Source organism: Oncorhynchus mykiss, chromosome 26 (genome assembly GCF_057628025.1).
Source record: "Oncorhynchus mykiss isolate SJ-2025 chromosome 26, ASM5762802v1, whole genome shotgun sequence".
NCBI lineage: Eukaryota > Metazoa > Chordata > Actinopteri > Salmoniformes > Salmonidae > Oncorhynchus > Oncorhynchus mykiss.
In genome coordinates, this window is record NC_143047.1 from 8,894,422 (window position 1) to 8,907,005 (window position 12,584).

Here is a 12,584-nt window from a genome sequence, read left to right on the forward strand (position 1 = left end):
CAAAGTTGTTGCAAAATGGCTTAAGAACAATGAAGTTGAGGTATTTGAGTGGCCATCACAAAGCCCTGACCTCAATCCTATTGAAAATCTGTGGGCAGAACTAAAAAGCGTGTGCGAGCAAGGAGAACTACAAACCTGACTCAGTTACACCAGCTCTGTCAGGAGGAATGGGCCAAAATTCACCCAACTTATTGTGGAAGGCTACCTGAAAAGTTTGACCCAAGTTAAACAATTTAAAGGCAATGCTTATAAATACTAATTGAGTGTCTGTAAACTTCTGACCCACTGGGAATGTGATGAAAGTAATAAAAGCTGAAATAAATCACTCGTTACTATTATTCTGACATTTCACATTCTTAAAATAAAGTGGTGATTCTAACTGACCTAAGACAGGGGATTTTTACTATGATTAAATGTCAGGAATTGCGAGAAACTGATTTTAAATGTATTTGGCTAAGGTGTATGTAAACTTCAACTGTACGTAACTGGACATGAAAATACCCTGGCTTAGCAGAGCAAATTCAGTTTTTTCAGAGAGATGTTTTTTCTTTGACAATGTTGCCAGGAAGATGTGTGCTGTTATGTATTATAACTGACTTGCCTAGTTAAAGATTTTTAAAAATAATAAAAAAGTGGCCTCTGTTGTAGCCTGACCAATGTTCCTTTGTTCAGCTGTTGAGTTGTGTTGGCCTACTGGTGTAAACCAATAGCCTCATTTCACCCATTCATGTCATGATAACTAATGTAAAGTAGGGTGCAGTAAGCTGGTCTTATTTATGACTAGCATTCAGTCTATGACAACTGTATTACAGTTCTCAATTCAGTTCATTTAGTTATCTAGTCCAATGAATATAGCACATTCCAAGGATGCATTGTTAAACCCAGCTGTTAAATTTTGCCCTGACATTCATTTTCTGAAACAAACCGGTGTAGGCAGTTGTGGGGTAATCAGTTAGTCTACCTGAAGATAAGAGTTTCAGTTCAAATAGTTGGCCATTTTGAAATGCACTTCAACCTCCAACTTGGTATCTCTCATGTCATGTGTCGATTAATTATTGTATTTAAAAAAAAAAATCTAACCTTTATTTAACTAGGCAAGTCAGTTAAGAACAAATTCTTATTTACAATGATGGCCTACACCAGCCAAACCCGGACGACGCTGGGCCAATTGTGCGCCGCCTTATGAGGCCGGTTATGATACAGCCTGGATTCGAACGTCATTAAATTATTAATGCTTCCTCATACAGTATTATGAAATGTAAATTGTTGTACCCTGAATATAACACCACACCTTAAATAATACTGAATTTACTTAATAGGTTGGTGTCATCACAAACTACGTTCCCCAGCAGTCGGCAGTTTATTTTTCTGAAAGGGAGGGGCCATGGTTGATATTTCTGAGTTCCTAAGCACTTGTTTGCCATTTTGCTTTCGTTGTTCGAGGAATCAGGGTAAGTCAAGACCTATTTCCTTAAAAATGTTCACTGTATGAATTAACGTAACTATTTGAGTTAATGTGGTGTGGTTGGCTATCTAGCATAGCTTTAGCTACACAGCTAATGTTAGCTACTGTAGCTAACGTAACCTTAGTCCTGCCAGTTGACCAAGTCTGGACTCTTTGGGACATCACTAATTACCGTGTTGGTCAGGTTACTGTAAACCAAAGCCATGGCAGATGCATATAGAGAGATACAGCTGGAAAATGGCTAAATAACGTTGGCTAAGCTGGAACACTAACCCATAGCAAACGAATGGAACGGTCGCAGGCCCTGTTGACTGGAGTGATGCATAGAATTTAATTTAACCTAAATGGCACCAAAATATGTATCCCTTTTTATTTTACCACTACAATCTGTTCTTAGGACGAAACTAAATAATACCAACTTGTGTAGAAAGTAAACATCCGCACCTCAGTGGTGTGCTTATGTCTGCATAACGAGAAGTAGTTAGCAAATGGCAACTTCTGACACTTTCTGGTCTAGCGTTTGACAGCGTAATACACTGCCCAGCCTTAAATAATTAGAGGGGATTCTCATGATTTAAAATGTCCAATATTTTTTTCTTCTTCTAAAGATACACATTGCGAGAGACAGACATACCTAGATTTCCCTATAGGAAATTCCATTAGTAATTTGTTTTACATTTGAACTACAAACAACGTGGGTAGGTCTCATTGCCAACAATAGCAAAGCAAGCATTGTGAAGTAGAACAGTAAACTGGGAATATAACGTTTTGAAGGCCTTAACTAATAGGAGATGGCAGCGTGAAAAAGGCCTTAAAATAAGGTGTTTTTTTTCGTGATTACTTAAACTATGGCAGGCAGCTTGTACATATGGTAATAGTATGAAACTGGGCTCCACGGCGGATGCAATGAATTCATTTTTATCAGGAAAAAAAGCATTGTTTAAAAATGTGTCATGTCTTTCATTGAGGAATGCGTTTGGACGTAATCCGGAAAGTGGTGTCATTGGATTTTACCTAGGCATGTGATTTGCCAGTGATCTCACGATTGGGTGTGTTAGTAAATTAAATATGAAGTGCGAGAACTGTGCGTTCGTAAATTCAGAGCGTTGTCACATTGTCCATTCGTAGATTTAGAGTTTTGCCCTAGGAGCATTCAGAACGCACACTGGACGCTCTGGCCGTTCTGACCTCAACGGCAGTCAAGCACCCGAGCTAATTGGCTAACGTTGGCTAGCTACTTCCAGACACAAATGAGAGAGCACCTCACTCTGACCATTTTACTCGCCCTTACAGAGCTGGTTGTGCCGTTTTCATGTTATCCAGAGCGTTGGTGACTGCAACTTTGCTGCCGGCAACAATTTAATGACGCTTTTTTTGCCAACGTTTACCTACACCGGTCTTATTCAACGGGTGTTGAGCTTTTGTAAATTCATCAGTTATTCTGCGCTCTGGCATATTCAGACGAGAGTGCTCTGAAATCGGAGTAGATGGCCAGAGTGACTTTACGAACGCACCCATTGTCACACTACTTAGCCGGTGCCAATATATGTATTGTGATTCGATGTTTCAAACATATCTCCCCATATGTCTGCTGCCTAGGGACAAGAGAGCCATGATAACTAGTTTGGATCAGTCAGGGAAATACAAGTGCTGAAAACAAAGGCTCCCTATTTTAAAAAGATGGAGAACAAACTATGAAGGATTAACAGGAGTGTTGGTGTAGGTACAGCCAACTAGCGCAAACTGTATATTGCGATATTGTCGATATGATATAGCGTCAAACATATCCCGATATGTAACTGTATAGGTTTTTACCCCCATCACTAGTTAAAGCCAGTCCTTCACTGAAACAATAAGTCACCCTGTTTTGGTAAAACGCTGAGGGATGGGCCTGGAGAAATGTAACTCTCTAATTCATAAACTGCTATCAAAATGATGGTTAAAACTATGTTTTGAGGCTATACATTAGATTAAAACAAGTTTATATTTTGGGCTTTTTTTATTTATTTTTTTTATTTCACCTTTATTTAACCAGGTAGGCTAGTTGAGAACAAGTTCTCATTTGCAACTGCGACCTGGCCAAGATAAGGCATAGCAGTGTGAACAGACAACACAGAGTTACACATGGAGTAAACAATTAACAAGTCAATAACACAGTAGAAAAAAGGGGAGTCTATATATACATTGTGTGCAAAAGGCATGAGAAGGTAGGCAAATAATTACAATTATGCAGATTAACACTGGAGTGATAAATGATCAGATGGTTATGTACAGGTAGAGATATTGGTGTGCAAAAGAGCAGAAAAATAAATAAATAAAAACAGTATGGGGATGAGGTAGGTGAAAATGGGTGGGCTATTTACCAATAGACTATGTACAGCTGCAGCGATCGGTTAGCTGCTCAGATAGCAGATGTTTGAAGTTGGTGAGGGAGATAAAAGTCTCCAACTTCAGCGATTTTTGCAATTCGTTCCAGTCACAGGCAGCAGAGAACTGGAACGAAAGGCGGCCAAATGAGGTGTTGGCTTTAGGGATGATCAGTGAGATACACCTGCTGGAGCGCGTGCTACGGATGGGTGTTGCCATCGTAACCAGTGAACTGAGATAAGGCGGAGCTTTGATGGGATACAACAGTTGAAATAAGCTTGATGCATTGAAGTTATTCTTCAAAAATTAATGGGTATATATCATTAATTTACAAGCCCAAAAATGGATTTAGCAACTAGGGATTATAGCTTTAAATGATTCTTGTCTCTTTTTATCCAGACGTGACAGTCAGCAGAAATCCAAATCATGAATAATTATCCTGGGATGTGCTTAGTGTTCTGTTTTGCAATATTTGGATTGGGTAAGTAATAATTTTTCTGCCATTAAAGTTGCTTCTTTGATACTGTTGCGTCTCGCCTTGCGCTTGAAAATTGAAGGTCATATAGCCACATGGTTCACATTTACAATGCTCTGTCTAACCGTTAATCACTGCATACAATACATTTTTGGAAACCGCACTCTACATTCATAGCACCCAAAAATGATTTTACAAATACAAAAATATATATTTACTGTGTGCCGTTTTAACAGATTCTCACAGAATTATTTTGCATTGCACTTCCTGAGCTAATAAACTCAGGAGGAAAGAAAAGCTTCCGAAACAAAAACATGAGTGGACATTTGTATATGGAAAGTTATTTTTGGATGATATTCAAGTTGAGTTCAAGTTTTCTAAAACTGTATCGCAATCAAGGATGGAGCATTTCACATTTGACCAAGTCACAGTAGCTAATCAAAATGGAAGTGGAATGATTTGAGTCATGTGAAGGGCTAAGTGTCTCACCTGGTTTTCTCAGGCTCTGCCATCCGCTGTGTCAAATGCAAGGATGACACCGGGAGCTGCACAACTACACAGGACTGCCGTGTTGATGAGGATGCCTGCCTGACACTAGCTGAGAGAGGTGCCGTAAAATGTGTAATCTGAATCAAATTATGAAAATCCTCCCATTTCTCTGCATTACCCTGTAACTCGTATGTTATTTGGCACAGGGGGACAGACAACTCGGCAGTGCATCAAGGTCTCTGACTGCGACTTCAATCGATTGGCCCAGATGTTTCCATCTGTACCAAAATTTACCTTTGATTGTTGCAGCAGTCACCTATGCAACGGAGCCACATCCATTGGCACTGGCAAGCCCTTGCTGGGCCTTCTTGCCTCATTGGCAGTGATGTGGTGGTGTATGCAGTAACCTCTCCTCACACTTACATCTTAGAAGCTCTAATGCTGCCATTCGACTCAACAGAAGCCACTGATGGAACGGCAACAGGAAGATATGATCTAAAAGCTCATGCTGAAATTCTGCCTTATTTGCCTGACTTACTGCTGCACATTTGCAATATTGAATTTGACACTTTGCACTTAATTGGATTTTAAAGCTTTCTATGATAACCTATTTGTTGATTACCAATGCTTTGTGCTTCAGCCCAAGGGCTGAAAATAGGAAACGTGCTCACAGGTCATGAGTTTGGAAAAGGTATATCATTCAACCAATCCTATTTTGAGGCTTGTAAAATAGACTAACAATTTCCATCTAAGGGGGTTTGCTCAGAATTATGACCAAGTATTGCTCCAATAGGTTGTCTATAGTTTGTTGACCCAAAGTTACTATAATGTGCTTAAATGTAAGGGATAATTTGAGAAATGTTTGTGGGTCTGTGATTGAGTGGACAAAGTATTGATTGTATAATTAAAAATGCAAATACTGCAGAATTAATGATGTGGAATTTGGAACTAAATGTTGATCATTTTGGGAGAGACATTTGTTCACATACAATGCCTTCACCGCTCTTATACTGTGTAGTGGCTTACCCTGGTACATAGCATTGCTTTGCCTGTTTTATAGGTATGTTAAACCAATCTGTCTTTTTTAAAGGGCACAGTATAGACCTATTAGGATTCAAATGAAGGGGAAGAAGTGAAATATTTATTCTCTGGACAATAAATAAAATATTACCAAAAAGCCATATTTGTCAGAAGGCTGTTTGTGTTTATTCTGTTTACCTACATGTTTTGATTCAGGAATGTCTAGCATTGTTTGAACGTGGACTACACTAATATTAGTATTGACAAATGGAGTTTTTGTAAAAGTCCTCAGCATCTTTGGTTAGAAAGGAGCTGTGCAGACTGGCATAATTACCATGATTCATTTATCTCCAGTCTAGGATTCCTTCCCTCTAGTGGTGAACTAATTGTGTATTTTATAAGTGAAAATTGCATTTTTTTTGCTACATATACAGTGGGGAGAACAAGTATTTGATAAGCTGCACAATCGGCAGTGTTTCCTACTTACAAAGCATGTAGAGGTCTGTAATTTGTATCATAGGTACACTTCAACTGTGAGAAACGGAATCTAAAACAAATCTAATTGTATGATTTTAGTAATTAATTTGCATTTTATTGCATGACATAAGTATTTGCTACATCAGAAAAGCAGAACTTAATATTTGATACAGAAACCTGTTTGCAAAGATCATACGTTTCCTGTAGTTCTTGACCAGGTTTGCACACACTGCAGCAGGGATTTTGGCCCACTCCTCCATACAGATCTTCTCCAGATCCTTCAGGTTTCGGGGCTGTCGCTGGGTAATACGGACTTTCAGCTCCCTCCAAAGATTTTCTATTGGATTCAGGTCTGGAGACTGGCTAGGCCGCTCCAGGACCTTGAGATGCTTCTTACGGAGCCACTCCTTAGTTGCCCTGGCTGTGTGTTTCGGGTCGTTGTCATGCTGGAAGACCCAGCTACGGCCCATCTTCAATGCTCTTACTGAGGGAAGGAGGTTGTTGGCAAAGATCTCGCGATACATGGGCCCCATCCATCCTCCCCTCAATACGGTGCAGTCGTCCTGTCCCCTTTGCAGAAAAGCATCCCCAAAGAATGATGTTTCCACCTCCATGCTTCACGGTTGGGATGGTGTTCTTTGGGGTTGTACTCATCCTTTTTCCTCCAAACACGGCAAGTGGAGTTTAGACCAAAAAGCTCTATTTTTGACTCATCAGACCACATGACCTTCTCCCATTCCTCCTCTGGATCACCCAGCTGGTCATTGGCAAACTTCAGACGGGCCTGGACATGCGCTGGCTTGAGCAGGGGGACCTTGTGTGCGCTGCAGGATTTTAATCTATGACGGAGTAGTGTGTTACTAATGGTTTTCATTGACCAGGTCCTTGACCAGGTCCTGCTGTGTAGTTCTGGGCTGATCCCTCACCTTCCTCATGATCATTGATGCCCCATGAGGTGAGATCTTGCATGGAGCCCCAGACTGAGGGTGATTGACCGTCATCTTGAACGTCTTCCATTTCATAATAATTGCACCTACAGTTGTTGCCTTCTCACCAAGCTGCTTGCCTATTGTCCTGTAGCTTATCCCTGCCTTGTGCAAGTCTACAATTTTATCCCTGATGTCCTTACACAGCTCTCTGGTCTTGGGCATTGTGGAGAAGTCGGAGTCTGTTTGAGTGTGTGGACAGTTGTCTTTTATACAAGTAACAAGTTCAAACAGATGCAGTTAATACAGGTAATGAGTGGAGAACTCTGTGAGAGCCGGAATTCTTACTGGTTGGTAGGTGATCAAATACATATGTCATGCAATAAAATGCAAATTAATTACTTAAAAATCATACAATGTGATTTTCTGGATTTTTGTTTTAGATTCCGTCTCTCACAGTTGAAGTGTACCTATGATAAAAAATTTGACCTCTACATGCTTTAAGTAGGAAAATCGGCAGTGTATCATACTTGTTCTCCCCACTGTATATATACATATGATCATGCATTTTTCAATTTTTCATATAAATTATTGCCATCAGAATCAGTAATAGTACCAATTCCCTGAGCCAGCTCTCTTTTTAGCTAGGTACAACAAGTACTTTCCTGGCTTATCGCTTTTGCCTGACAAATCTCATTTTCTTTTCAGCACCCTGTGTTAGGAGAGAGTCCAACGTTGATCTAAGGACTGATATTTCCTTTTAATAGGGCAGTTTTAATGTAGTCCTTCTCTTTAGTTTCTAATTCACCCTCTAAAGTTGTTTTGCTTTTCATGCTTTTTCTGCCTGGTGTATGCTTTACAGGTTTCCCAAAGGAGCGAGGGGTTATCTGTTGATTGAGAGTTAGAGAAAAATGCTTTAACCTCTTTGGTGCTGGTGGGACGCTAGCGTCCCATCTGGCCAGCATCCTTTGATCTTCCTCTGTTTGCAATCCAAAGGGTCCCAGCTACATCACAAATGGTCATTTTCTTCGATAAAGAAGCCCTTTACATCCCAAAAAAGTGTTTAGTTGGCGCGCTTGACTCCGTAATCCACCGTTTTCCCTCGTTCAAAATGCATACAAATGAATCCCGTAAGTTACCAATAAACTTCGTCCAAACAAGGCAAACAACAGTTCTAATCAATCCTCAGGTACCCTGATATGTAAATAAACACTCAAACAGACTCCGACTTCTCCACAATGCCCAAGACCAGAGAGCTGTGTAAGGACATCAGGGATAAAATTGTAGACTTGCACAAGGCAGGGATAAGCTACAGGACAATAGGCAAGCAGCTTGGTGAGAAGGCAACAACTGTAGGTGCAATTATTATGAAATGGAAGACGTTCAAGATGACGGTCAATCACCCTCAGTAATAGTATGTTCATTACCGGAGATAAATAACAAAGTGCGCGCCCTCGCCGACACGCACACAACACTACAGCCAAAATGGGAGCCACTTACAAAAACTACAAATTCTAGCTATTTTTTTCAAACAACAAGCCTGAAACACTTTCTAAAGACTGACATCTGCTGGAAGCCTTAGGGACTGCAATCTGGGAGGTATCCCTTATATATTCCCATAGACAGCCATAATAATCAGTGCTATATCAGTTCTGTTATACTCAGACATTTATTTTGTTTTCTATCCAATACTACCAATGATATGCATATCCTAGCTTCTGGGCCTGAGTAACAGGTAGTTTACTTTGGGCACCTCAGTCATCCAAACTTCTAAATACTGCCCCCTACCCTGAAGAAGTTAAACTCTGTAATAAAATATGATGTAAATGTATGGTCTTTAAGAATGGTTATATTCAACCTCCAATGTCTTGACAGATTGGATGCCCCATTGAGTTATGTCCAGGATCACCTCCGCATGATCAGATATGATTATGCTTCCTATCCTAGCGGATAAAACAGACTGCAAAGATGTCCTGGGCATAAAAAAGTAATCTATTCTAGTCTGACATCCATGAGGTGCAGAGCAAAAAGTGAACTCTCTGTTGGAGGGATGAAAGGTTCTCCAAACATCAGAATACCCCAGATCACAAATAGCTTTAAGTGACTTAGCTTGAGGAGAGAGTGAAGCTATACTGCTGGGAAACTTTTCAATAAGGGGATTCAACAAACAATTAAAATCACTGCAGTGTCTGAGTTTAATTCTGAGAAGTCTATAAATACCTTAGTGAGGAAATCAGGGGGATGGGCAGGGGGGAGTAAATATTCATTATGGAAATGTCCTGCCCTTGTAAAGTAACATTTGGTAATTTTGTTATAATTAATGGATCTTTCATACAATTCAACACCTTAAGGGGTAAGTTCTTTTTCACAAGAATTGCTACACCTCTACTTCTGGATGTAAATGATGAGAAAAACACTTGACCAAAGAGGTCATCATGTTGTAATTTCAGATGCTCCTTATCATCCAAATGAGTTTCTTGCAAAATCAATATTTTTTTTCTTCCAAAAAGACAGTACCTTCCTTTTCATGGGATTTTGGCTCCCTCTAATGTTCCATGTACATACACGCAGTCTGTTACCTGCCATTGCACTTACACTGGTACTGATTCCAGTTCAGCATTCTTAGCCTGAGACATTTCATAAATGCGTACAGAGGAGTACTGTTCTACAATCAGCTTTGCCTAGATCATACTGAATAAGATTATATGGACAGGGGTGAGTTTGATCATAGATCAGCACTCCTACTCAACACCAGTTGCTGTAACCTAACATTTTATAATCCAATTTCCTTTGCTGTCTAATGTCCTTCCGGAACACCACCTCAACATTGTTCTGTCAAGGCAACAAAAGCAAGTTGGCATGCTCTTGCAAGAATTTTAATTCACAACCTCTCCTTTGGTAATTCACCACCGTAACTACTACAACTATTTCTAAACTAACATGTGGGTTTCTTCAGGGGGACTAAGGTTAGGAACACCTTTGAATGGTCTACAAAGCATGCCCCCAGGTAAAAGTAGGCTTTTTCAGAGAATGGTTGTATTGTTACTCCTCAGCATAATATGTTAGCACAACTCTATTTAATGTACATTCGAAACAAGCCGTCACGTCATTCTTGCTATTTGATGGGAACTAGCCTCTGTCCCCCTACATACCTCGTTTGCTCTTTCAGGCCCACAAAGACAAGAAAAAAAAGTTACCCCATTAACTGCTCCTCTGGGATTTGAACTCTCAAACCCTCACTTTGGGGATCAACCACCATAACATTTTGACTCTGTCTGGTAGAGTAGTGGTTAAGGGCTACTTGAAAATGCACACAAAGACAGAGGTTGGGGAATGGTGTGGGGGCTTGCACTTCTTGGTTCAACCATTCCTCAAACTTCTGATGACTACAAGCATAGATTATGAATCTTCAAAACCTACACTATAGGATGGATGTTTAGGAATGGGGGACGAAACTCGAAAGGTACATGTTTCCAATGACCAGCAACTAGACGCTAGAAATGTTATTCCATCATCTTATTATTGTACCTTTTTCCCTTAATTTGCCTACTACTGTTTCTAAGCTATCATAACATGTGGGTTTTTTCATGGGGACCAGGTATCGGAACCCCTTTGGTCTACAAAGCATGCCCCCAGGTAAAAGTTGTCTTTTGCAGACAAGGGTTGTATTCCTGCCAGATTGGTTTCAATACCATTTTAATTCCGCTCAATTCAGAAAGTAAACCAAATTCCAATTCCATTTTTTTTTAAATCCTTATTGACAGCATTGAAGATGTTGTCAATTGGAATTTCATTGTACTTCCTGAATTGATGAGTGACATGGAATTCACCCCAACCCTGCCTCTTAACCCTTGTGTTGTCTTAAGGGTAAAACAAATGATCCACTATGTTTAACATCAGAGAGAACCCCCTAAATCATGTTTTTTCAACTTTATATTTGATTACTTTTCCTAGAGTGACCCCAACATTAGAAAAAGTGAAACATTGCCTTTGTTAATATTTCCATGAAAACTGTACACCACCAGAGTACAAAGATTGTCTTATGGTCATTTTTCACACAGCATTTATACAATCATTTTCACAACACAAAAACCACAAAGACTCTCTCTCACGCACACAGACACACAATGAGACATTTAGATTGTGTGCTACTGATTTAACTCAGACAAAACTAGAACTTTCTTGTGCATGTGCAGCATCTCCCCTCCACGACCCCAGACGAGTCACAGACAAAATGTAAAAAAAAATCAGACAAAATAAACTAAGTCTATTGGTCTGAAATAAAACCATTCATTGTTTACTGGTGGGGAATGCAGTCAGAGGCTATAAAGGTGCCGCAGATTACAGTCCCCCCCAGTTCTCTCTTTGCTCTCTTTCACGTTTCAGTCCCCAACAGGTCGTAGATATGTTTTTTTCAACTGTCCTGGAGGATCAATAGAACAATGATTTGGAAGAGGAATCTGAAGAAGGAGAATAATACAACCCAGAGTACAATGCATCATCTTCAGATGAAGAAGAAACCCCCCAAGGTGAAAGAGATACAAAAAAATCAAAGAACAGCTAAATAACATGGTCCTTGTCACCATATGACAACCAGGGCAGGATGGCAGCATGTAAGTAGTTGGTGAACCAAGCAAAGCAATCATTTGAGAAACCAAGGCTGTTGAGTCTGCCAATAAGAATGTTATGATTGACAGAGTCAAAAGCCTTATGTAATGGGTCCTATGTGTAGCTGGTGTAGAGAGTCAGGCGCAGGACAGCAGATATGAGTAATCAACATACTTTTACTCAAAATGTCAAATATACAAAGCAACAAATACACGCACACCATGACAGACCGAAAATACAATAAACAATCACTCACAAAAATCCATGGGGGAACAGAGGGTTAAATAATGAAACAGTAATTGTGGGACTGAAATCAGGTGTGTAAAACAAAGACAAAACAAATGGAAAATGAAAAGTGGATCGGCGGTGGGTAGAAGGCCGGTGACGTCGACCCCCGAATGCCGCCCGAACAAGGAGAGGGACCGACTTCAGCTGAAGTCGTGACACCTTAGGCAGGTCGATGAATACGGCTGCACAGTAATGTCTCTTATCGATGGCGGTTATGATATCGTTTAGGACCTTGAGCATGGCTGAGGTGCACCCATGACCAACTCTGAAACCAGATTTTATAGCGGAGAAGGTATGGTGAGATTCGAAGTGGTCGGTAATCTGTTTGTTAACTTGGCTTTCAAATACCTTAGAAAGGCAGGGTAGAATAGATATAGGTCTGTAGCAGTTTGGGTCTAGAGTGTCTCCCCCTTTGAAGAGGGGGATGACCGCGGTAGCTTTCCAATCTATGGGAATATCAGACGATACG

General features: G+C 40.2%; 1 protein-coding gene across 1 annotated transcript; it reads left to right on the forward strand.

The window, feature by feature from the left end:
- Positions 1 to 4,231: 4,231 nt before the first annotated feature.
- Positions 4,232 to 5,973, forward strand: LOC100136233 (CD59-like protein; the record flags this gene model as incomplete). The annotated part of the gene is given in 3 exon segments (NM_001124497.1): positions 4,232 to 4,313; positions 4,810 to 4,914; positions 5,003 to 5,973. Coding segments are annotated over 3 exon segments (360 nt in total). The 3' UTR covers positions 5,203 to 5,973.
- Positions 5,974 to 12,584: the final 6,611 nt, after the last annotated feature.